General features: G+C 39.9%; 1 protein-coding gene across 1 annotated transcript in view; it reads right to left on the bottom strand.

Annotated features, from left to right (window-relative positions):
• The window catches only part of shroom2a (shroom family member 2a), a 30573-nt gene that overhangs the window by 2528 nt on the left and 5631 nt on the right, over nucleotides 1-22414 (bottom strand). The window contains exons 3-9 of the mRNA XM_055164428.1: nucleotides 18564-18712; nucleotides 10408-10530; nucleotides 9211-9380; nucleotides 7176-9160; nucleotides 5978-6066; nucleotides 1424-1879; nucleotides 149-682 (exon numbers count right to left, since the gene is read on the bottom strand). Of these exons, the coding sequence (XP_055020403.1) occupies nucleotides 149-682; nucleotides 1424-1879; nucleotides 5978-6066; nucleotides 7176-9160; nucleotides 9211-9380; nucleotides 10408-10530; nucleotides 18564-18712 (3506 nt within the window). The remainder of the gene's footprint in view (nucleotides 1-148; nucleotides 683-1423; nucleotides 1880-5977; nucleotides 6067-7175; nucleotides 9161-9210; nucleotides 9381-10407; nucleotides 10531-18563; nucleotides 18713-22414) is intronic.

The following is a 22414-nucleotide window of genomic DNA, read 5'->3' as shown; positions in this document are numbered from 1 at the left end:
ATGATTAGGCATGAATAACTAAATAATACTCTTCACAATCCAGAATGATGGCAAACCATATGAAAAGTTAAGATTTATTTAAATGTAACAACAAGTTAGCAGCTTTTGCCTTCATTACAGTAGTTCAAAATGTGTCAAATAACCACACCTGTTCTCTTGTGGTCTGGGTGGGGCCTGTTTCACTGAACCTTTGCGTCTGTGGTGTGCCCCCTCGATGAGCTGCTCTCCTTCTGGAAAGATTCCCTCCATCATGTCCATGGTGGTCTTCATTCGGCTTTGGTCCAGGATCTCGGCCAGGGACTTGTCTTTGCCCATGATGTCCCGCGCCAACTCTGCCCTCTTCTGGTCCTCTGTGGTACTGTCAGCTGGTTTGTTATTGTTATTCGCTTGCTCATCCGAGTTCATATTGTGGTCTTTTATAGTGCTAATATAAGTGTCTTTTTGTGGCTGGTTTTGAGTCACGTTGTCCTGCTCTTTTGACCGAGTGAAAGCACAGAATACAGAGTCCTGCCCCCCGGCGTTTAGACTGGCGAGGCGGACCACAGTCTGCCCTTCTGCTGGAGTGGGATCAGGGTGCTTCAAAAACGGACAGTTCTCCTTCTCTGCGGCTCCCTCTGAGTGGACAATCCGAATGGGAACTTTCTTCACTGCTGGATTTTGGGCTTCCACCACCTGCTCGAATCTAAAATAAGAATATACAATCACATCATTTTGACATTTCTGGCCTCTGATACGGCAACTTGGGTTTGTGCAAGCTCTGTTCATGTCTGTGATTTCTATAACCAAGACATATGTGAATTATGATAAATCAAATAAGTCCAAAATATGGAAGACTGAAAAAATATAATCTCTTATACATTCTTCACTTTTCATAGTTGTAATACAATGGCAATATGCTCTTTTAATAACATACAAGACCGACTCCATCTTACCGTTTTGATCGCCAGCATTCGATAAAACTGAATATTAGAGAGTCAAATGTACAGCTTTCCAAAATGCTCCTTTATACCCACTCATCTTACTGACAGAGCTGATGCCGAGAGGAAAACCCAAAACATTACTTGCCTATTTTTGCTTCTGGCATTCAAAACATCAATTTACTCCATCAGTGCAACCGGCACCGTTTTTCCATGCCTTTGACAGATCTTGCTCTGATATTTCTGGCTAGCCCTAACTCTCAAACTGTACAGTCACAAGCTAGCACAGATGATATCAATTAGCCCTGAATCAACAAACTTCTTCAAGATAGGCTGAACTATACTAGTGGCTTTTCAAGGAATTGTTCAAATTGTCCCCTGCAACCACACTATGCAGAGTTAATTTAGTACTGGTTGATCGTACTCACATGTGTCACAGTACAGTCCTTTGTACACAATCTAAATGAATAAATGAGTAGTAGTATTCAAAGTATTTCAGTTCTTACCTGTTGGAGTTGGAGTCTTCATGCAGAGAAACTGGAGGCTTGTCACTGAGTTTCTGAGGGGAGAACTGAGGAGAGGGTGGTCTTTGCGTCTCCATATTGTTTTGCCCTGTCTCTGAGTGGGACGATGCTGTGACCGGCTGCTGCTCTGCCCCTTGTCCTTTGTCCACGAGTCCCTTGGCCTGCTCCAGCCCTGTTTTTGGGATGGGGGCGGGCGGAGGGGCGGGGCTAGGGTGACTGGAGATATCACTGGTATTAGAGGAAGTCACGTCTTGGCATGCGCTAGGCGGGTTGCTCCTGGGTTCAGATCGTGCGTCTTCTTTCCTGGGGTCTTGGAGGTTGTGGGAGAAGGCGATGGGTTTATGGCTGCTTACAGTGGGACCACCTCTGCTAGACGCTGTCCTGGGCTGTGTGGGCGGGGCTGTGAAGGGCTCCTGCTCCCTCAGTCTGTCAGCCAACCTAAAAGCAGAGACAAAGCTTTTAATTACACATCCCTGCACCACGGACTATCATCTTCAGCTCAATGAAATAATACGCTGCAGTGCACTGTGGGTAATATGGGTCGGCGTGACATGGCACACTTCTCCGCTCCAGTGTGAGACTCTGCACAGTGTTTAGTTGGCAGGGCAGACATGCATACTTGAGTTCCCACAAGTCGACGCAGAGGAATAAATAATCCTCCAGTGCAAAGGAGAAGCAAGGGCCACATCACTTTTTCCTCCCTGGTTTCAGGTTTAACTCTTTGGAGATAGATGCAGTCGGATGGGATGGTGATTCTTTACTTTTACACAATTATTCATTTTAAAACCTCTCCAAAAATGGACAGATCAATGTAATTATGTACCAAGGCAAAAAAACATTAGTTAGATATAAAAATGTGGGAGTGTGGTGATAACACTCAACACTGATCTCTGTGGGACACTTCTTCTAGTAACAATATGCACTTTGATTTGTTTGTTTTAAAATAATATTTAATATATTTTATGTATGTAATTACTGTGTATTCAGGTCTATAGAGATTTTTTACAATATTTTTACATTAGTTAAGAAACTGTTTCAAATTGTTTCAAATTCTCAAAGTTAAATCTGTTTCTATCCATTGTGGAGTTGACACAGACATTTCCCCTTTGAAACCACCTACCCAAGGAAAGAATGTGGTATAATGTCTGTCTTTTTGGTTTGATTACTTCCTGAAGATCGACACCTTCCAAAACACCCCTCCCATAAAAGCAAACAAAAAACTAAAGCCAAATTCCAGACAATGCAAAAGCTTTAAATACATTCCCATTCAATTGTGTAGAGGACAATTTTGTATAAAATAGCATGTTTAGTTTGAACCATACTCTTATTATGAACTCTTATTTTGAATCCTTTGGTTGACTCTGACCGGCCCACTTAAGTTAATTTGGAATTACAAAATAAACATATTTTTTAATTTTACCTCGTGCATGAATTTAATCTGCATTGCTTTTGTTTTAGGTCTTTTTTAAATGCCATTTTTTGTAAGGCAACCTCACTTCATTGCTTAGTCATAACATAAGCTCTTACCAGTCTTACCAGCTCATCAAAAACAATGCTATTTACTGCTTTTTTTTAATGTATTTATTTTTTTTAAATAAAGAAATACAATTAATATTATGCAGAACTGAGTTAAGCATTTTGGCCCAGCCCTCCATAATATTTTCTGTTTCTCATGTGGCCCCATAAAAAAATAATTGCCTACCCCTGCTTTAAAACTTACTTTTTACAGTAACCAACTTGTATTTGTTGCATTTCTTTGCTTTTAATAAACAAATTTACAGTAGGAAAATTACCTATTGGACAAAATTGACAAAGAGAAACCATTCTCATTCCAACCTTCTTCAAAACAATCATCCAACATTTAAAAATTATCTTTTGATTTTTGACAAGGTAGATTTGTGACTACACAGGAAAGCCACCCAAAGCCTTCTAATTCTGCTCTCCATCAGCGCTGATAAGATCTTTTCACATGTTAATGCTTTGGAGAAAAACTATTAGCAACACTTAAAGCACACATCAATTCACAGACAAGCCTTTAGTCTTCAAACGTCATAATTAAACCCAGGCTGGTACAAGCTTGGACAGGCTCCCTACATGAACTGTGTTAATGTGGATTGTTCAGTCTCTTAAGTGTCATGACTGGATAATAGAAGGATGAGAATGGTGAAATGTGATGCCAAAGATATCATAACAGGATATAGGAGAAATACAAGGACAGGCATTAAGTTATTTAACTTGCCAAAAGTATTTAGTATGAAAACATAATACAAAATGCGTCCATTTAAGTTTTCTCACACCCATCTGACGTACAAATGACCTCAGGGTTTGTACAGGTACATACTATACATGTATTGAAAGCTTGCCAAGAAGACAAAAAGTAGTTTGTTTGTCAATTTTAGATGTCAAACCATTAAAATGTCAGAAGAATACACTTATTTACTAGTAAGCTTAGAAACCATCAGCTAATTATTGCCAATAATAAACAATTTATTATAAAAAGGACTATGTCTGTGTAATCCCTCAATCATCCACATCTGATCCACAGCAAAAGATAAATTCAATTCTCAACAAAACAAACAAAAAGTTTTAAGAGTGAAGAAGTTTCGCTGCTCATCCTTCTTCAGTTCTGAGCTTTTTGTCAAGCTGAAAAAATTCAGTTTTTTAGCTCTATTATAAGTAACACACAACTCACCAGAAAGCTTGCCTGACTGCCGTCATCTCCATAGATCCGCACTTACAGTATCCTATGAGGTCAGTATGGCCAGTATATGTGCTGCTATGTGCTACTATGTGCTAGTGTGAACATCCGCTGGCTTTGTGACAAAGGCCACCTGTTGACGTATCAATATCAGTGGAAATGGGTGGAGCCTGGCTGGTCCCCCTGACTTTTCAATGACAACCTCAGCTGCTGTTGTTCTGATGCTAATGGCCGTCATATGGGAGGGCCAGGACAATGGAGGTTACTCAACACAGGACACCCTACACCCTTCACTAGGGAGTTGGATACCGCATCACAACTCCTGAAGGACTGGTTCCATGTGTCATCTGGATTAGTAGTACTACAGGAATGAATGATGATGACATACTGGAAGATTACGATGGAGAGAAAATAATTGGTCAGTGTTGTCATAGAAAATATGTGCCTTCATTCACAAGTAAAAGTGACGTTATAATAACAATATAGTTCAGCTTAAGGGCAACTCAAAATGGGACGGCCCATTTTTATTATACCGTTAGGCTTCCACATTTCACATTTGATTTGTAAGCAGTATTTCAATTTTCAAGTTTTAATCAATTTCACAGTATACGGGCATGGAAATGTCCTACCTATATTACTGTACAAAACTAGAGGCAAACCCTGGCTCCTGAAACACATGTTAATCTCTTGTACTATATACATTGGACGTGTTGAAATAGCTTTGACAATATATTTTCCCTGTATTCTGCAGCCTAAGCACACGGCGGTCTGACAGAGAGCCTGTGGGATGATCAATCTTGTGAAATCATCAAGTCTTTCTCACAGACTCACTGCTGTGCCCACAAAACAAACAGTAACCACGGAAACAGGTCTGGTCCGAGCTCACTGCACACCAAATATTTCATTTATAATATGATTTTTTTCTACAGAATATTGTCATGATAATTTTCTTTTGGAACATTTGTATAGCATTATGCATTAGTGCACTGTGCAAACTGTGTCACATTTTTGTGTATTTAGAACATAAATTAACCAAATCCAGCCAAAAAGCTAAAGAAGGGATGATTTAAATTAAAGAACATTTTTATTACAGTGTCCCAGGTTATTTGAGTCTATTTTCTGCAATTACAGATTATAGTAGATCTGAACAGTAAGTCCATGCCCCGAGGCCGTTGAGCTGAACAGTGCACTTGTGGAGACACTTCCTCTGTAATCCAGATGCCTCGCCCACAGTAACAGCCTCCACAGAGCCACCAGAGAGACGTGGAGTGTGCCCATACTCCAAAGCCCTGCCACTGGTATGCTCTGTCACTCTATAAAGCCTTTATTGTTCATCCACTGTCTACACTACTCTCTCAACACAGACTTCACACAAATATTTATAATATGCTGTCTATGCTCCAACTTCATTGAATACATACTGACAGGATCACTTAAGGCTGTTCACTTTTGGGGATGATTTGATTTGGCAAAGATTTGAACTTGATTTATTATGATAAAACCGTCATTCTTAGTCACTGACACATGATCATATGAGATCTGGCATGGACAAGGTGGTCCATGCCAGATCTCATATGCCCTCTGATTTCTTACATATTCATTTAGAAAACATGTTTTATGTTGGTACATGTCCTGACAAAGTCCTTCTATTCTAATTTAGGGCTGGTAAAAGATTACATCATTTTTTTTACCCTGGATGAATAGGGTAAAAATTATAATTCAGTATGTTATGTTTTTCACTCTAAATGTGTAGATAATATAAATATGCACCACTGGCACTGACAAACTAAGGTAGCACCCATGTGGATGGCTGTTGTAACATTTAGCGCTGCACTCACCCTGTGGCCGCACTGAGCTGTTGAGCAGGTTTACAGTCCTCCGTCTGGGAATATTCACTCTCAGACTTTCGAGCAGGAACAGGAAACTTCTATAAACAGAGAAGTAAAACAAACACGTGTGGTCATGCTAAAGTAAACAAGCCCCCACCTGGTAAAAGTGCTACCTTCTGGATTTTGGCAAATTCAACGTAACAAAGACCGGGATTTTAATGCTCAAGAGAATTTCCGCAGGTGGATGCCCCTTCCCTCAGCACAGGGTGTGTCCTCATGAGCAAACAGGGTTTAATATTTTACTTGGCTCCATTACTTAAGCTTAAATACAAGATATTGCATTTTTTAATTAAGGAAAACCACTTAACCCCCCCTTCCAAATAGCATAGTGTAATATAAATCAGGTATGAAAAGACGTCATCATGGCTTTGCTATTGTGGATTTCAGTATGAAAATGTGCAGACGGGAAGCTGGTCAGTCACATGCCAATCCCATAGTAGCAATAGGCGTTCACCCTGGTTAGTACATCAAATCACATGATGAATCAGCAACTGCCCAATTATAGTGCAGGAATTATGTAATATCAAGAGACCAAACAGTACATATATAACGGTAGTTATGCTGGAACAGTTGAAGGGTGGTGGTGAGTGACAGTGAGTGGCAAAAATATTCCAATATTTTGCAATCCATCAGAAATAATTTCTTGTTTGGAGAAAATTAAAATTAAAGGAGGTATTTTACATTCATGGAATACTAATTGCTAACACATAACATATTTAGATGATTGTATTACCTTTTATTATTTTGAAAATGCTCGAGCCACGCAATCAGTGTGCCCCATGCTAATGAAACAACTGCACATTTTGTTTTGTCAGGTGGTTGTGTACAGTTCTGTATCATACTTTTATATATAACCGTAAGGAGGGCTCAAATAGGAAAAGATCGATAATTTACTAAAACATGGATGGATAACATCTAAAACTTCTACAGGCATGTTCTTGATGAGGGAAGAACGTTAGAACATGGCAGAAAGCAAAATTATTTGCATATCACTGTATACTATGTGCTGCGTTACTCATTTAAATAATGAAATAAAATTACATATTAATATTCAGTATTATCTTCTTGTCATCCATCATCTATTAAGAGCTTCTCGAGATCTAGAATTTACATTTCCTTCAAGTAAGTTTGGAGAAACATGTCTGACCTGTGTAAAAAGGTCTGCTGAAGGGGAGGACCTGGATCTCTCGTGGTAGCAGGTGCTGCTTCTCTCCTCTGTCTCCTGATCTAGAATATTATCAGCCGATCGGTACCGTCCTGACACCCTCTTTTCTGCCGCCGGTTTCTTCTGGATGCTCCACCTCTCCTCGTACTCTGCAAAAGTGCCAAGCCTTTGATGCTCGGAAACATGCTGAATGTTTACTGTGCCTCCTTGGGTGTCCTCTGGGTAATGTGAAGGAGGTGGAGCTGTTTCTATACTCGCTGCAAAAGACTGTGGCCTGACATCTTTGTGGTTCCTAGCTGTACCGTGAACATAAGTTGATCCACTCTCTGTATCTAGTGAGGAGTCTATATTTTGATCTTCTTTCATTCCAACGTGATGAATTTTGTCAGGTTCAGAGAAGGATCTGACCTTTTTCTCTGCTGAAAACCGTTTACGTCCCCCTATACGAGTGACTTGAACATTGACTGGCCCCGATTTGCTCCGTACAGACTCTGAAACAGGAGGCAAAGATGAGTTCATTTCTTTGCGAACTACAGATGTATAATTTGTAGAAAGCTCTGAAACTGGGTGCTCTACCAAAACTGGCTCAAGGTCTCTTCTCCTAAAAGATGTCGCTTTGAGCACTCGAGCTTGCATTTCCTTCAGATTGTCCTTGTAAGCATTAGAAGTCGGCGTTGCGTTTTCCGATGATTTCCAAACATCTCGGTCTTCAGTCTCCGTTTCATTAGCTGGAAGAGTCGCCGCGCTTTTACTTTTCTGTAGTTTAGCCCTTCTCATTTGGATTTCATTCCTCAACGTTGTGGCGAATCGTTCGTTACGCTGTATGTTCTTACCTTCACCTTGCTCATCCAAGTTCGCGCTAGCATCCATGGACAAAGAGTGGAGTATGGGAGTAGCTTTGGGGCAGATTTTATTATTTACCTGTTGCTTTATATCTTGCTGTGCCGCTGTAGGTTGAACCGGCATTGATCTGCGCTGTTCAGATGTCCTATTAGCAGGATAGCTCATGTAGGGAGTCTCTACATTTGGAGGCGGGATTCCTCTTTCTTCCATAACTTTTGCTTGAGTGGTGTGTTGTGGCATCGGCAGACTATACCTCATTTTCATGACATTTTGCGGGCTGAGACATACGCTGCGCTCACTGGAAGTTGAAATCCTCCTGTCCTCTGCTACAAATGGCTGCTGGACATTGGGATGCATAGACTGGGTTGGTGTAACACAATAGTAACGATTTGAGTTTTCACTGCTTTGCTCTGAAACTGTGGTTGATGAAGAGGTGCTTAAGTTTCGTCTATGACTTTGACTATGAGTGGAACCATTACTTTGAATTTCCTGTGTGTTACTGAAAGGTTTACCAGCAGAGGATGTCCATGGTTGAGGGAAGAAAGTGCTTTTGTCACCATGATGTCCCTGTTGAACATTACTGGAGTGCTGCTTGTTAGCACTAAACTGGCTGTGAACATTTTGACTCAAATTGTCAAAGTCATTTTTCGGGGAGAGATTGTAGCTCCGTCTGTGGTCCATTGCCATTTTACTATGTGTCTCTTGTGGGCCTTCAAAGTGTCCCATACTATGTCCCCTGTCGTGTTGCTTAGTGGCTGCAAAACTGTCACTGCGTGTGGGTGGAGCTGGCGGAGGAGGAGATGGCGATGAGGTCTTTTTGTTCTTTTCCGGGACGTGCCAAACTGGGCCAAAGCTTGAGCGACTTGAGGTGGATACCCTGGAGCCCGCTTGGTCTTCACTGTGTTGACTATCACATCCTGGCATTTGGAAATATGTTACCCTGTCCTCCTGTCTTGCCCCTTCACTTTGTGGATTTCTGTTACTGACATGTTTACCTCCCGTATCCCATTGGTTGACTTTATACAGGACATTTTCTGTTGAGGCAGCGTTGCTTTTGGACAGAGTGTAGTCTGGTGTGCCTGAGCTGGTGGAGAAAGAGCTGTAGGCAGAGTCTCTCTTCCCCCTCCTCCTCCTCCTCCTCCTCCTCCCCCCCCTCCTCCTCCTCCTCCTCCTCCCCCTACGTGCTCCATGCTGTTGTTGGATTTAGCGGGTGTGAGTGGGCTGGCTGGGTAAGGGTGTGGGACATGCTCTAGACTGTCCATGCTGCCCAGGGAGCTGAACTGGTCTGAGACTCTGCGCAAGTTTGTCTGCTCCCAACTGGAGGTGAGGTCAGCTGATGAGGAGCTGAGGGGGAACAAAAACAGCATGTAAGGAATAATGCTGACAGTGATAAAATACACACATACTGTAAAATGATATTTACATTTTGTATTTAACTGAAGGAGAAATAAATATTAACAGAGCAGGAGCACCATAAGCTGAGGATGTATTAATGGGTTTTGAGTAACAGGATATTGATATATCGTATCGTTTAATCTGATGATACGGTAACGATATCATGGGCTGCTGTATCGATATATAGCCAAGCATATCTTTTTGGTATATTTTACAAAATTATTTTGTTACAGCGCTACAGTTTTGTCGCTTGTTCAGAGAAAGGAAACTTGTTCATGCAGCACATTTGACATTTTCACTGTTTTGATGATTAAAATGGGCGTGTTTCATATTCACTTTGCGCAAGAAGTGGCTTGACAAAGACTTTTACTATCATGATTTAGCCTTTATTTTTATTGAACCATATCGAATCGATTTGAAATATATTGTATCGAATCGAAAGTGCACTGTATCGAGATATTTATTGTATTGGCAACTTCTTAATGATACCCAGCCCTAGTTACAGCATACATCATGGTTTGCATTAGCTTGCAACAAAAGTTTAGATGAAGATCTAGGAATTCATGGCAAGATTTGGGTTTGAATGAAGTTACTGTTTGCAGATATAGTTTAGCGGTTTCCTAGTTAATATGTTACAAGTTTTTTATGGAGTTGGAAATTTAGTTTAGTTAAATTATTTCTGAGGAAAAAATATTTTTCTAAAACCACATTTTTCTTGAGTTGTTAGACACACAAACACCTGATCTAGGCCTCTCCAAATTTATGCAATACATTTCAAGGTTTTGCACCATTTAAAATTCTAATCCAGATTGTAAATCTTTAACCCACTGAAATACTGAGTTGACCTGACGAGCCCCAATTTTATAGTCAAACCAATAACTATGTACAAAATTACACTAAATCTCACAGCATTCCACTTCATGGATGCTGTTTTTCAATGTAAGACCAGATGCAAAATTTCATCCTGCAGACTTACCTTGCATCATATCTGGTGTGCCAGACTTGAGAGGGTGGAGACTGTGTTTTGGCTGGCTCTGATTGGTGTTCGTTGAACTTGGTGGAGTGCCAGGAGTGAGGCCTGCTTATGGGTTCATTCCGTCTGCAAAAAAGGCAAAAAACAGAGCTGGGATTAGAGACTCGGCCCTATGGAAAACGCTATGTCCTTCCGCTTATATCTATGCAGCAAAAATGTACTTCAAAAAACTGCATGCATGAAAGATTCTGGTGGTTTAAAATTATGCAACCACAGGCACTGGGAACACAAGCATTTTTGCAGGACAGAAACGTTTGACTGGTTTAAATCTTACCCTTTGAAACGGTGCTTTCTGTGATGCATGTAAAAAATGCATATAGACAACTTCACATGTTTCAAATATTAAGCTTGTATTTAGTACAGAAAATGAAAACGGCATGCTGCACAAATGGGATGAGCACCACAACTAATCACAAAACACTTCTAAAAATATGAAAGCGGGCAATCACAGGGCTATACAATTAACTACTGACATTTATTGCTCCAATCAATTACATGACTATCTAATTAAAAATACAATTAATTTAAATAAGGTTCTCATTTAATCTACAATAGCTTTTCAAATCAAATCACTTTTTCCCATAATTGAGCCGCCCAAGGTAATAAACTCCAGCAGAGGAAAGTTATGCATGGTGAAGTGATGAATGGATATTGTGATACTAAGAGGAGAAGGGGCAGGAGGTTCTATTATGGGATGTGCAATGACATTAACTTGATTATTATGCTACAGATCCATACCTCATTGAACTGCGCAAAATCTTCGTAAGAAAGCTCCTCGCCACATGCACGTCATTCTCAGAGGGCATTTTCTGAGCTACAAAATCCACCATTTTCATTTTCCTGGGCAACAAGGGGGGGAACACAGCACACTAAGAGCTTTGGTACAAACTATGATAACTAAATAAAAGGTAAATACATCGGAAGACAATGTATACTGTTGGTAGCTGATTGTCTTTTGAGATTACACTACACTGCAAACTGATTTACAACTTCTACTGAGTTTACAAGTGGAACCAGCCCCCTCTTGTGGCCACACTGTGCATTACTTTATGGTTATTGGGGTTAAAAAACTTGACCGACATCACTCAGACAACAAAGAGGACATCATTTTGCTCATCAGTCATAAGCTCATGATTTGAAGGGGGCAGAGCGGAGGTGCAGACCTGAGCCATATGGTCCCAGAGGAGAGCACAAAGCCGGCATGGGGCAGGGGGCTTAAGAGAATGAAGAATCTCTTACACAATCAGATCGGCCCAAGCTGTCGTCTGCCCCCTTGTCCTACTGTGTGCGCCATGACGCTCTGAGCTGGCACTAACGCACAAACAAAAGACACTGTTTAACCTTTAACTTGGTACAGACTCAGGATGTGCCAGTTACTGGGCTGGGTCAGGTTTTCAAATACTGTCACTTATGGACCACTGTGTTTAGAGCGACTTAATGTTACAGGAACTTCTGGGCAATTTAATCATTAATGTTTGTTTATAAATGTGCTGGCTTTGAGAGTATAACATAAAAAGTAACTAATTCAGTTTGCTTTGGATTTAGAAGTATATTATCATTATAGTATTAATCTTCACTGTAACCATGGACTGAAATAGGGACTAGTGGGTGGTGGGTTTTAATATTGAAAACTTTTTGGTTTATTTTAATAGGTTTGGAGTGGTATTTTAGAGTAATTAGTCATGATGATTTAAAAAGTATATTATACTTAGAATTAGGACTATTGTTGATTTGAGATGGCGACGGTCTAAAGTAATAGTCTATTATCACTACAACAACTCATTTAAATGTTACTTTGAATACAAATAAGCTGATTTAGGCTTATTTTACTCTACTTACTGTTTACTTGAAGTACTTATTTTTGTCAAGGGTATGTAGACTGACAAACTAAAACATTCCAACAGTGAGAAAGCCTGGACAAAGCTCTCTCTCCTCTCATGGACTGGGGCAGGTCGACAAAGCTGAGGTCATGAGGTCCTGCCCCCTGAGTCACCTCCACAGCCCTGCACTGATCTGCACTCAAGAGGTGAAAACAACCGCTTCCTCTCATCACCACTTTTTACTTCAACTCAACACAATTAGCTCCTATAAAAGACTGCATAGTATATTGTCAAATGATATGTACATTTGCCACTAAATGTTCTGCTGTGCTCTTTAAATAAATTTACACTGGGAAATTAAATATTAAAATTATTATTTTTTCAACAACTAAAGTGGATTATTAGATCAAAACAGTATACTGAAATATTACATATGCTAACATTATTAAAACATTTCTAAAATATGCAGACATCACCTGTTTTTCTCCCATTGTGCAAGTGAAAATCCTTGGTCTACTTTCTAATATTAAACTCTTTTTCTAAACTATATGATGCCTCTGACTGATTTAAGCTGATTAAAAAGTGAAATTTCCACAAAATGACGTGGATTAGAGTATAGGCCTATTTAGGAGACAAAGGGAAGCCAACCCAGAGCCTCGAATCTCGCGTTGTGCCCAGCGAGTCCATGTTTGTGGGGCACTAGAGCTAGCCACACATGGCGCCTGCTATTGGGATGTAAATGAGGCTGGTTTTATTAGGCCTATCGTCCGGGCTACAGCTGGGCCGCCACAGATATGCTCGGAAAGTGAATCAGGCAGATAGGGTGGGGGGCAGGGGCGCACCACTGTTTTCTCTGAGGGATCACTTCAAGGGCCATGTCTTACTTCCAAGTCAGTCTAAAAAATCTGAAAAACATGTGACTAAAAGATAAGATACGTTTAAAATCTGACTTCACTGTTGATAGTTAAGACGGAATGTTACAAAGCATTTATATTTATGACTTTATCGACTATCTAAACTTTATCAACTATCTAAACACCATTGAGATTTAATTATTATTTTATTTTAAATGTGATAAGCTTGTATGTCATTTTGTATTTGTTATAATTTGGTTACATTAATTGTCAGAAGCTGTTTATTATATATTGTAATACAAACCATTGCTTGAAAGATTAATTTGGCTTTGAAATGCTAAATCTTACTCATCATGGCTTAACCTAGATGAAGTCTGACCTCATACTTAATGATAGACAAGACAAAACATTAACAGTATTAGGGTCATAAAATTAGGTAAGCCTCGTGTCTATGTCTCCACCGCTAATCTACACATGTTAGAGCTAGGTGTGGGCACGGTCAAAGAAGACGAGATGAAAGCAAAGCAAAACAACTCACCCAACATCTGGATCAAAGTCTCACATAGATTAAAGGAGGAAAGAGGTAGTCCCAAAGAGCATGGAAAACCTGGACTAGCAATCAATTTGAACCAAAGGAGCCATCCAGTTGTAGGCAGTGGCATTCCCTGCTCACTTCAAAGACGAACCAAAACAAAAAGACATGTTTAGGCCACTGCTGTCCCAAGAACTGTGCATCAACAAGTCCCTGTGTACTGCTGTGTAAGAAAGGTCTACATACTGCTAATACTGCTACCCAAAATCCAACACATCAAGGACTTTTCACAAACTAACTTGGATCAGATTTAGTTGGGGGGAGATTTCCGAGTGGATTACTGAGGTTTTGCCCCTGAAAACGGGGGAGGAAAAGTGCCCAGGAGAAGGAGGAGGGCTATTGTCACGGCCAGTCGCTCCGGAGAGTCCCTGCACCTTGTGGCGTCTCATTGGCTATCGGGGCTAATATGCTAATGATTCCTCTCGTCCGTCTCCTGTTGTGAGAGGGACATGCATTCTTCCATTACTATAGCAACAGGTTGATCTTTAGGGGGGCGGGGCCAGTCGTGTTTCCTGAAAAACTCAATAATGTAATTGACATAAGGGTTTAAGGCAAACTTTATGAGTTAAGATTTTGTGAATAATACATCGTCTACTAGCGCATGTTTAAGCAGAGTCTAAGCAAACTCTGAATGGTTGATATTAGCAAATTATTTAGAAAATGTAATAACCTCAGCCATATGAATCATATATCGTGCTTATTCATGAGTTTCAAAATTTTTTAAAAGTTAGGACAGTTGCCATAGCAATTAACAATTAAAAACAATATTGGATATTCTGAATGGTCAAACAGGAAGCTGAAACGCATAAATAGAAAACAAAATGTAGCCTATTAGGAATTATTATGATCAGGTGTAATTTTAACTGAGTGCATCTTGAGAAATTAAATGAACAAAATGTCTGATACTGATCTGATACTATTCAAAATCGGGTTTGTACTTGTATGTAAAACTCACTTACGTCATACAGGCTCAAATACATTCCTTTGAATGTTGTAACCAAAGCGAAGCTTATTGAAATGTCCAGTGCTGGGTGAAAAGGTCATAACTATCCAAGCACACTCAGACAATGCCGGAGAAGCCTTCCAATAACACCATAAAAAGTCATTTGGAAAACAACATTTTCCCTGACACGTGCGTCCAGGGCCAAACACACTACGTAACTCCTTCAGCTTGAGCCTGGCATTAGTAACAGCCTCCTCACCTGCTGCTCTTAGAACCAAACGTTTGGCACAGTCACAGTAAACAGATTCTCCCTCAGGAAAGGAGTTTTAGCAAGAAAAGACTGAGCTTGTCACAGAAACAGGCATCAGAGCAGGCAAGCCAATTTGCATTAGGAATAGTTGTGATCTACACAGGGTTGTCTTCTGCAAGCTGGTCTATGATGGACCCGTCATAATCTATACCCCTTAAACATGTCTGTATTCTGTACTGCATGGTATACCTTAGCTTAGCTCTTACAATGAGCTTTTCATTGGCCTCTTACAATCAGGCCAGTCATGTTACAGGTGAGTGAGGTGAACCATGAGCACTTTTTAATGACCAGCACATTCCTGAGGTGAGTAACATACCAGCTGTCAAGTCCCTGTCTGCGCTGACCCCTGCCTCACAACAACACCTGGGGCCCCATTGTTTTAAATGTAGACTCGCAAATACATCACTATCACAAGCCAAGAGTTGCATTGTCTTCTCATCCTCTTGCACAAACTTAACTGTAACAACAACAAACATGTCAGACTCAAGGCCCTCAGTAATGATTAAGCAGTCCATAAAAGTCTTGGAGTGACAGGAGTTAATAAATGCAAACTGTTTGAAGAGGTCTCAGAACTGACAAAATGAAAAGATTAAAAAGGAGTTACCTTAGAGTGAGTGGCCCTTTAAAATGATAATTCCTTAACATATAAACATCAATATTTTTAGAGGAAAATGTTCATTGTGCTTCAAAAAAATGTATTCAAGAAAAACTAGAAGAGTCATATCAGCCCATAAAATATACTATAAAATGACAAATATATACGCATATAGTATATTAGGATAAATATTTGAACACATAAACATTGAATAATGCAACTTCTACACAACTAGATGTAAAAGTTGCTCAGATAAACAACACAAATTATACATGTCTTTAATTCATGTGTTACAAAATGATGCCATAGAAGGTGGCAATTTGAAATAATATTTTACCTTTTGAATGGGTAAAAAAATCCTCAAAATGTTGCATATAACAGGAAGTTGATGCCCATGAAAAAATATATAGCAAGACCAAATAGCAGTATCGAATGTCTATGCAAATAACATTTTCATATTTCATCTTCCTCTTCTCACAGGGCCACAAATATCTTATATATATATTTGAGTACATACCTCAAATGCTTAATAAGCCGCCTTCTATGCCAAGTTGCAAAAATATTTAACTTTATTCCCTTCTTCCTGTCAGGACTGGCTTTAATGCCTCACCTTGGTTTTGGAACGGACCAAGTTAAACCACAGGGGTGCATGTTTTACTAATCCATGTTGAAAAAAAAAAACATTGTATCCTTTTTGAGTACGCAACAATTTTAAGAAATCTACTTAGAGCAAGAATTCAGAGCATTGCATTCCAAACATGCTGCGTGGGCTTATTTAGAAAAAACAAAGGACGGTAAACACATGCCCCTCCCTTTGCAAGGCTAAGTTCAACGTTAACACTGCAGGCCATTAAGCTCTACCAGGTATAATTGGATTGTGCATGAACTCTCATAAGAAGAGACCCTCACAAACAGGAGAGTACACAAGCTATGTAGAGTTAGAATGGGCAAAATCCATGTTAGTAAAGTGGGGATGGTGAAGTGTTTTGCCCAAGGATACAACAACAGTATATAAGAATTCATATATGTACACATGGGTTATCTGGCCAACTAACTACTAAACTAACGGTTAAGACTCTGCTAAAAATCATATAATGATCTAATGACACTTATTATGATTAATTATACGATTACACCAAAATCACCTTTCTAAACATTAAAGCAACCATTTTCACACCACATAGACACTTTTGCATCATATGTTTGGAAACTTAAAAACTTATCCAACTGAATATTTAATTTAAAGCATAATATGATTATTAAAATAATTCATATTCTAAAATGTTAAAGTTAAAGGCTGTAGTACTTCTCTCTGCCAGAAGGGGGAAACCACAAGCTTCCAGCAAAGTTAAAGTAGCAGTTTATTGAAGTATGAGAAAAAAGAAAAGCATGTTGCTATAACAGCCTCAGCCTGAATCAATACGCCATTAATAAGACTTTGCATATATCTGTTTACATTTTATCCTTGGTTCACTTTCTGAAATATTATCATAAAAATGTAGAATAAAGTTAAGTGCCAAATGTGTACATTTTAAAAGAATAGGAGAGTTTTGTCTAGACATGCAAAGAATAAATTAGTTTTGACAGGATGAATTCCCACACAAAGCCACACCTTTTGGGCTGCTGTGACGTGTAGCTGGCCTCACCCCTCTCACCCTCGCGGTGGTGACATAGACCAACTATTTCTCATTACTCACCCCATGCAAACGACAGGTGAAACTCCACCCCCTTCCAATGGGGAAGAGGACAAACCTTTACATAGTGGCAGGTCGTGACAGCTTCCTGATTACAGCACTATCCAAAGTAAATGCATGCTGCACTTTGCCTACATTCACCGACAAAGTATTAACAAACAAGGTGGATGTGTCTCTAGTCTTATGAGTCAATATGTCCAAGTATAGAGTTATAGTGGTTGAATAATAATCTAGTGTCACAACACACTGTCTCCTAAATCAGGCACTAACTTGTGATTGTGGGCAAGAAATGACTAAGCTGTTGATGCTATTTGAGATGAACACAACAAACTAAATTCCTTAACTTAAGCAGAAACTCACTAATGTCCCATGGCACATTTCGAACAAAAACCTTGCCTTTTAAGGTGAGCGTTTCCAATAAATGCTGAAAAATGACAATACACAGATACTTTGCCTGCAGCCTTTAAGAAAGTTTATCTGCATGTTTTATGATAATCAAATGGACTTAGAGATTGCTGTTACAAACAATTCTGTGTCCCAATTTTCCCAGGCCTATTAGGAAGAATACACAATGTGTGAATAACAGGCTTGTCCTTGTAAAAAGATAAATGGTGGGCTGACTTCCTTGTACGGTACGATGTGTTTAGGGATTACGTTATGATATGATACAATACAGAGAGAGAGAAGTGCACAGCTAGAGGAGACAATGAGCTCAGTGTTCACAAACAGGGCCATTTGTAGTATGTCTCCCAGAGCTGGTTTGACAAATGATTCATCAATTCAACATGATATGAATACTCAACAATATAGTGGAGAGGATAAGCCATGCAGCTGCCTCTGATAAAAAAAAAAAAGACTCAATGTAATCATTATTGTGGCTGACAGAGCTACTGGTGAACTGGATACAAAGCAAACAGCAGCTCTTATCAGAGGGAGTGTGACAAACTAACACAGGTCCCAGTGCCCGAGTGTGACCTGTGCGTCATCACTCCTGCTGCCCGCCCACACCTGCCTAGTGGACCTAATACAAGTATGACATCACCTCTCACACGCTCTCTCCTTTCACTCCAAACTGTTACAAACGATGAACTATGGGTGACTGGAGCTCTGAGGAGCAGGCAGAACAGGACCATCCGGCTGACAGCAGAGAGTGGCGAAAGGGAAGCACACAGCGGCCCTCACACAGGCAGCTGCAAAAAGGACCCACTTGTGTGTTGTTGTGGTCTGTTGCCATAGTAACATAATGGGAGGGACCCTGACAGGCGCAGATGCAATGTGCCTGGTTACCTACCTCTTCACTACCAGGCTGAGCGTCTTGTGGGAGCCTTTGACAAGGCAGATCGCCTCCTGTCTGTAGCCACTCAGGGGAATCTCATTGATGTTGACGAGTTCGTCTGCCACCTGGAGACCCACGGCCGCGGCCTTACTGCCCTCCTCCACCTGTGATGTACACACAAGGGTCAGTATTTAAATAGACATGATAAAAAATAAATAAATAAACTACTACATTTACATTTAACCAACTAAATCAAGCACTATTCCCAACATGTACATGTTCCTCCACTGTGAGGCTGAATACGGTTACTCAGTTTGTTTAGACATTCTGTGTCTTATTACTCACCCCTAATAATCAACAATGATTTTTTTGGTTCCAGTTTAGACACCTTTTAACCACAAAAATGCAAATTATACAACTGTAATATAAGGCTTGCCTTGTCCCATTATACTCAATCACTACTATTACAAACAATTAATACACAAGAGAACACTATAACTTCACACTCTCTGCAAACCCGACCCGCTGTTTTCCACACTCTCTCTTAATAATGACAGACATAATGAATTACACATAAAACCAAACAAATCAGGTGAGCATTGTGCCTGTAAGAAAAACAGATTTTATGATGTGACAATGACTACAGCAACACAGTGTTTGAAAGTGAACAGCAGGTAAAGCATGTTCTTTGGTCGGCCCCAGAACCTATAAAACACTTCAAACACTGCTGTTCAGGCCAGTGGCATGAAACAAAGCGTATCATGTTTGCCTTTAAGCCCACACCTGGAATAACATCTGTCAGAGGGACGTGCAGGCAGCTGAGCGGACAATGAACACCCACAGCTCCAGCAAGTGGAACTTTGGAGGGAAGTTTAGACATACATGACTGTAGCGCTGCTTACACTGGTCAAATTGTGACAAAATCAGTACAGAACTGAATGAGAACTAAAACAAAGCTATAAAAGAGCTATCTGAATTTTTTTGCTTTCTCTTACATAACTAATGTCCATGTTAAGAACTTGTGCAGCCTGCCCTTGGTGTGACATCAGTCTGCCAAGGGCATACAGATAAAAATTAACCTTCATGCCCTACTAAAGGCAACTTTTCTGCTAATAGGCTCACTTCTCAAAAGAGCTGACCTGTAACATAACCTGGTCCACTGCTTGTCTCCATGAGGATGGATATGTTTAAAACTACCACCAATTAGATTGGCTGATCCGGCCCTGTTGTATTCTCACATATCACCACTAGATGCCGTCTGCATTACTGCAGTCTGAGTGTGCAGCTTTGGTCCAACAGAAGACCACAGAGCACAGGTGAGCCTGAACAAAGGCCAGGTGAGGGGAAGGGGGAACAGGTTTCAGATTCCACATCTATTGGTTTAAAAAACAAACAAACAAAAAAAAAAACAATGGTGATAAACTTGGTAACTTTAATGCTACACAATGGAATATTACAGATAAAGCCACTGAGACACAATTTACATGGAGCCTCTTTATAAACTATTTAAAAGTATTTCTACAGTATAGTATTTAAAGATGAAAATTTTCTCTTTTTGAATAAATGTTGACAGGGTGCATGTTGACAAATATGCATTGTTCAATGAAAAGATAAAACAATTAAATGTTTTTAATGTAAGAAAAAAATCTAAATCTGTCAGAAAGAACCAATTAACATTATAATAACAGCCGTGTAATGTAAACTACATAGGTTTACAATATAGAGGAAATGATATATGAAACAATACAGACTCATTGGTGTCAAATATAGCCCAAATAAAGTTTTTGTGCACACTGACCAAAAGCGTCTGATATGAGAGGCTCCCTGTGGAAAGAGGGAACAGAGCGGGCACTTGGCACATTAGCACACACGCTCTGCAGAAGACTATCAGTCCTCCAACTCTAACCTGTGAGTTTTGAAAGAGAAAGAAGGGGGGTTGCTGCATGACTCAGCCCCGAAGTATGTGTACATTTACGTCTTATATGGCCTTCTCTATCCTCCAAACACAGAGGCCAGATAGTGCTAATCACAACTTCTTTTCATTACTCCAGAATGGGAGATTTTGAAGCCGGGACCGCACTGACTGAGGAATTTGGTGCACCCTGGCGAGGTTCCTGAGATGTTCCTGATATGGTAGTGTTTTGTAGAGAAAAGGTCGACAATGTAGCCTTCTCCAAACCTCCATCAAGGAAACGGCTCCTTAGCAAGAAAGCATTTAAACAATGTAAAGAAAAACATTTAGCAGAGACAGGCCCATGTATAGCAATAAGGTAAAGGCAAAAATTACAATCACGATTTGATTTTTGGACAAAGGATAACATGGATGAAAGTGGGACTAAATGTCTTCTGTCCGTAATAGTGACATTTTGTTCCTCCTGTGAAGACCAGTCAGCTTGAGTCATAGCAGGTCTTTTGTTTACTCCTTCCTTCAGGCAGTAATCATGCCCGCTCCAGCCATCATCCTGCCTCTTCAGTAAATAGCCTGCTCCTCAGAGACAGGACACTAAAGGGAAGGATGTGGCATTGATGGGGGCATGGATGGCTCTTTTCTGCTGACAGACGTCCTTCACACTGCTCTAACAGGGCATCAAAACAACAGCTTACTCACACTGCTCTATCATAAGTGATGCTAAAAGTAGCCACAGTGAAAACAACCAGGGCTTCTCAAAACAAACACTGTATTGACACATTATTAAAAAAGAGCTGAACCTGACTTTTACGGCTTTCAAATGTGAAAAACAGAGCTAGATCATTTTAAACGGTTTACAGGTGTAAAGTTATTCCTCACGTTCCTAACTTATTCATAGCATTGTAATTATTCATAGCAATAAGCTTCTCACAACTTTCAAAAAGCCAGAGTGGAGTTTCACAGTTGCGTTAGCATGCTAGTTGTTGTTAACAGTGCACAAGCATTACTTCCTTGTTTGGGGACAAAAAACAAAACAAAAAAATCCACATTTAATTAAATGCAAACAGCACACAGCCAGACTTCAAGAGAGGCTTTTACAGTATGTACCACAAAATAATTTTACTTTATTGCATGAAAAAAAAAACCCATCATTTTCCCCCTTGACTACTTTCATTAAAGATCAGATGCAATAGTGCATTAAATGTCTTCTACATTCTACAGAAAATATTTGGACATCTGGGAAACTAAGTGCTACACCACGAATAGACTACTGAACTAAACTGAGGCTAAACCAGGACTGATGGAACTTGCCTAAACTTCCAACCACAGGAACATATTTTTAAGTTTAGAACCCGGAGTACCTCCAGACGTTTGAGAACTGCTCTGCCTTTTCACTGTATATGGCTGTTGTTTACTCAGCCATGGGACTGCAGTGTTGAAGGAACTGGTGTGTGCCATAAAGATAACACTACAATATGTCACCCCCCCTTTACCCCTATGTCCTGTCTGAGGCTCTCTGACCTCTGGCATGAGGTGGAGACACCAAAAAGTAATAACAACAGCTACTGTAAAGTTGCATTTCTCCCATCTGCTTATCCCATATTTCCTATTCATTTGTGTTGGCCTATATAAATGTATATGACATCCAAAATGTCCTTAAAATAACAGTATTTAGACTGACATTGTTCAAGCCGAGTTTACTCATTGTTCCCTCATTTCTGGTGGCATGTATTCAAGAGGATGACCCTCCACACCGTAAATTCACTTGGAACAATAAAACTATGTGTGGGCATCTGGAGGAAGCAGGAAGCAGGCTCACAAAAGAGAGTATTAAGGTGCAATTTGGATTTGGCAAAAGACAAGAATTTTCATATTAGAGGCAGGATGTTGCATAATTTTGTAGGAAGAATATTTTTAATTGAAGCATGATTATTTAAAATGGTCAGTGTTTAGCTTG

The sequence above is a fragment of the Boleophthalmus pectinirostris genome, unplaced genomic scaffold (assembly GCF_026225935.1).
Source record: "Boleophthalmus pectinirostris isolate CB_2022bp ecotype Guang Dong unplaced genomic scaffold, ASM2622593v1 HiC_scaffold_7, whole genome shotgun sequence".
Lineage (NCBI taxonomy): Eukaryota > Metazoa > Chordata > Actinopteri > Gobiiformes > Gobiidae > Boleophthalmus > Boleophthalmus pectinirostris.
This window is presented reverse-complemented; position numbering and strand designations above follow the sequence as displayed.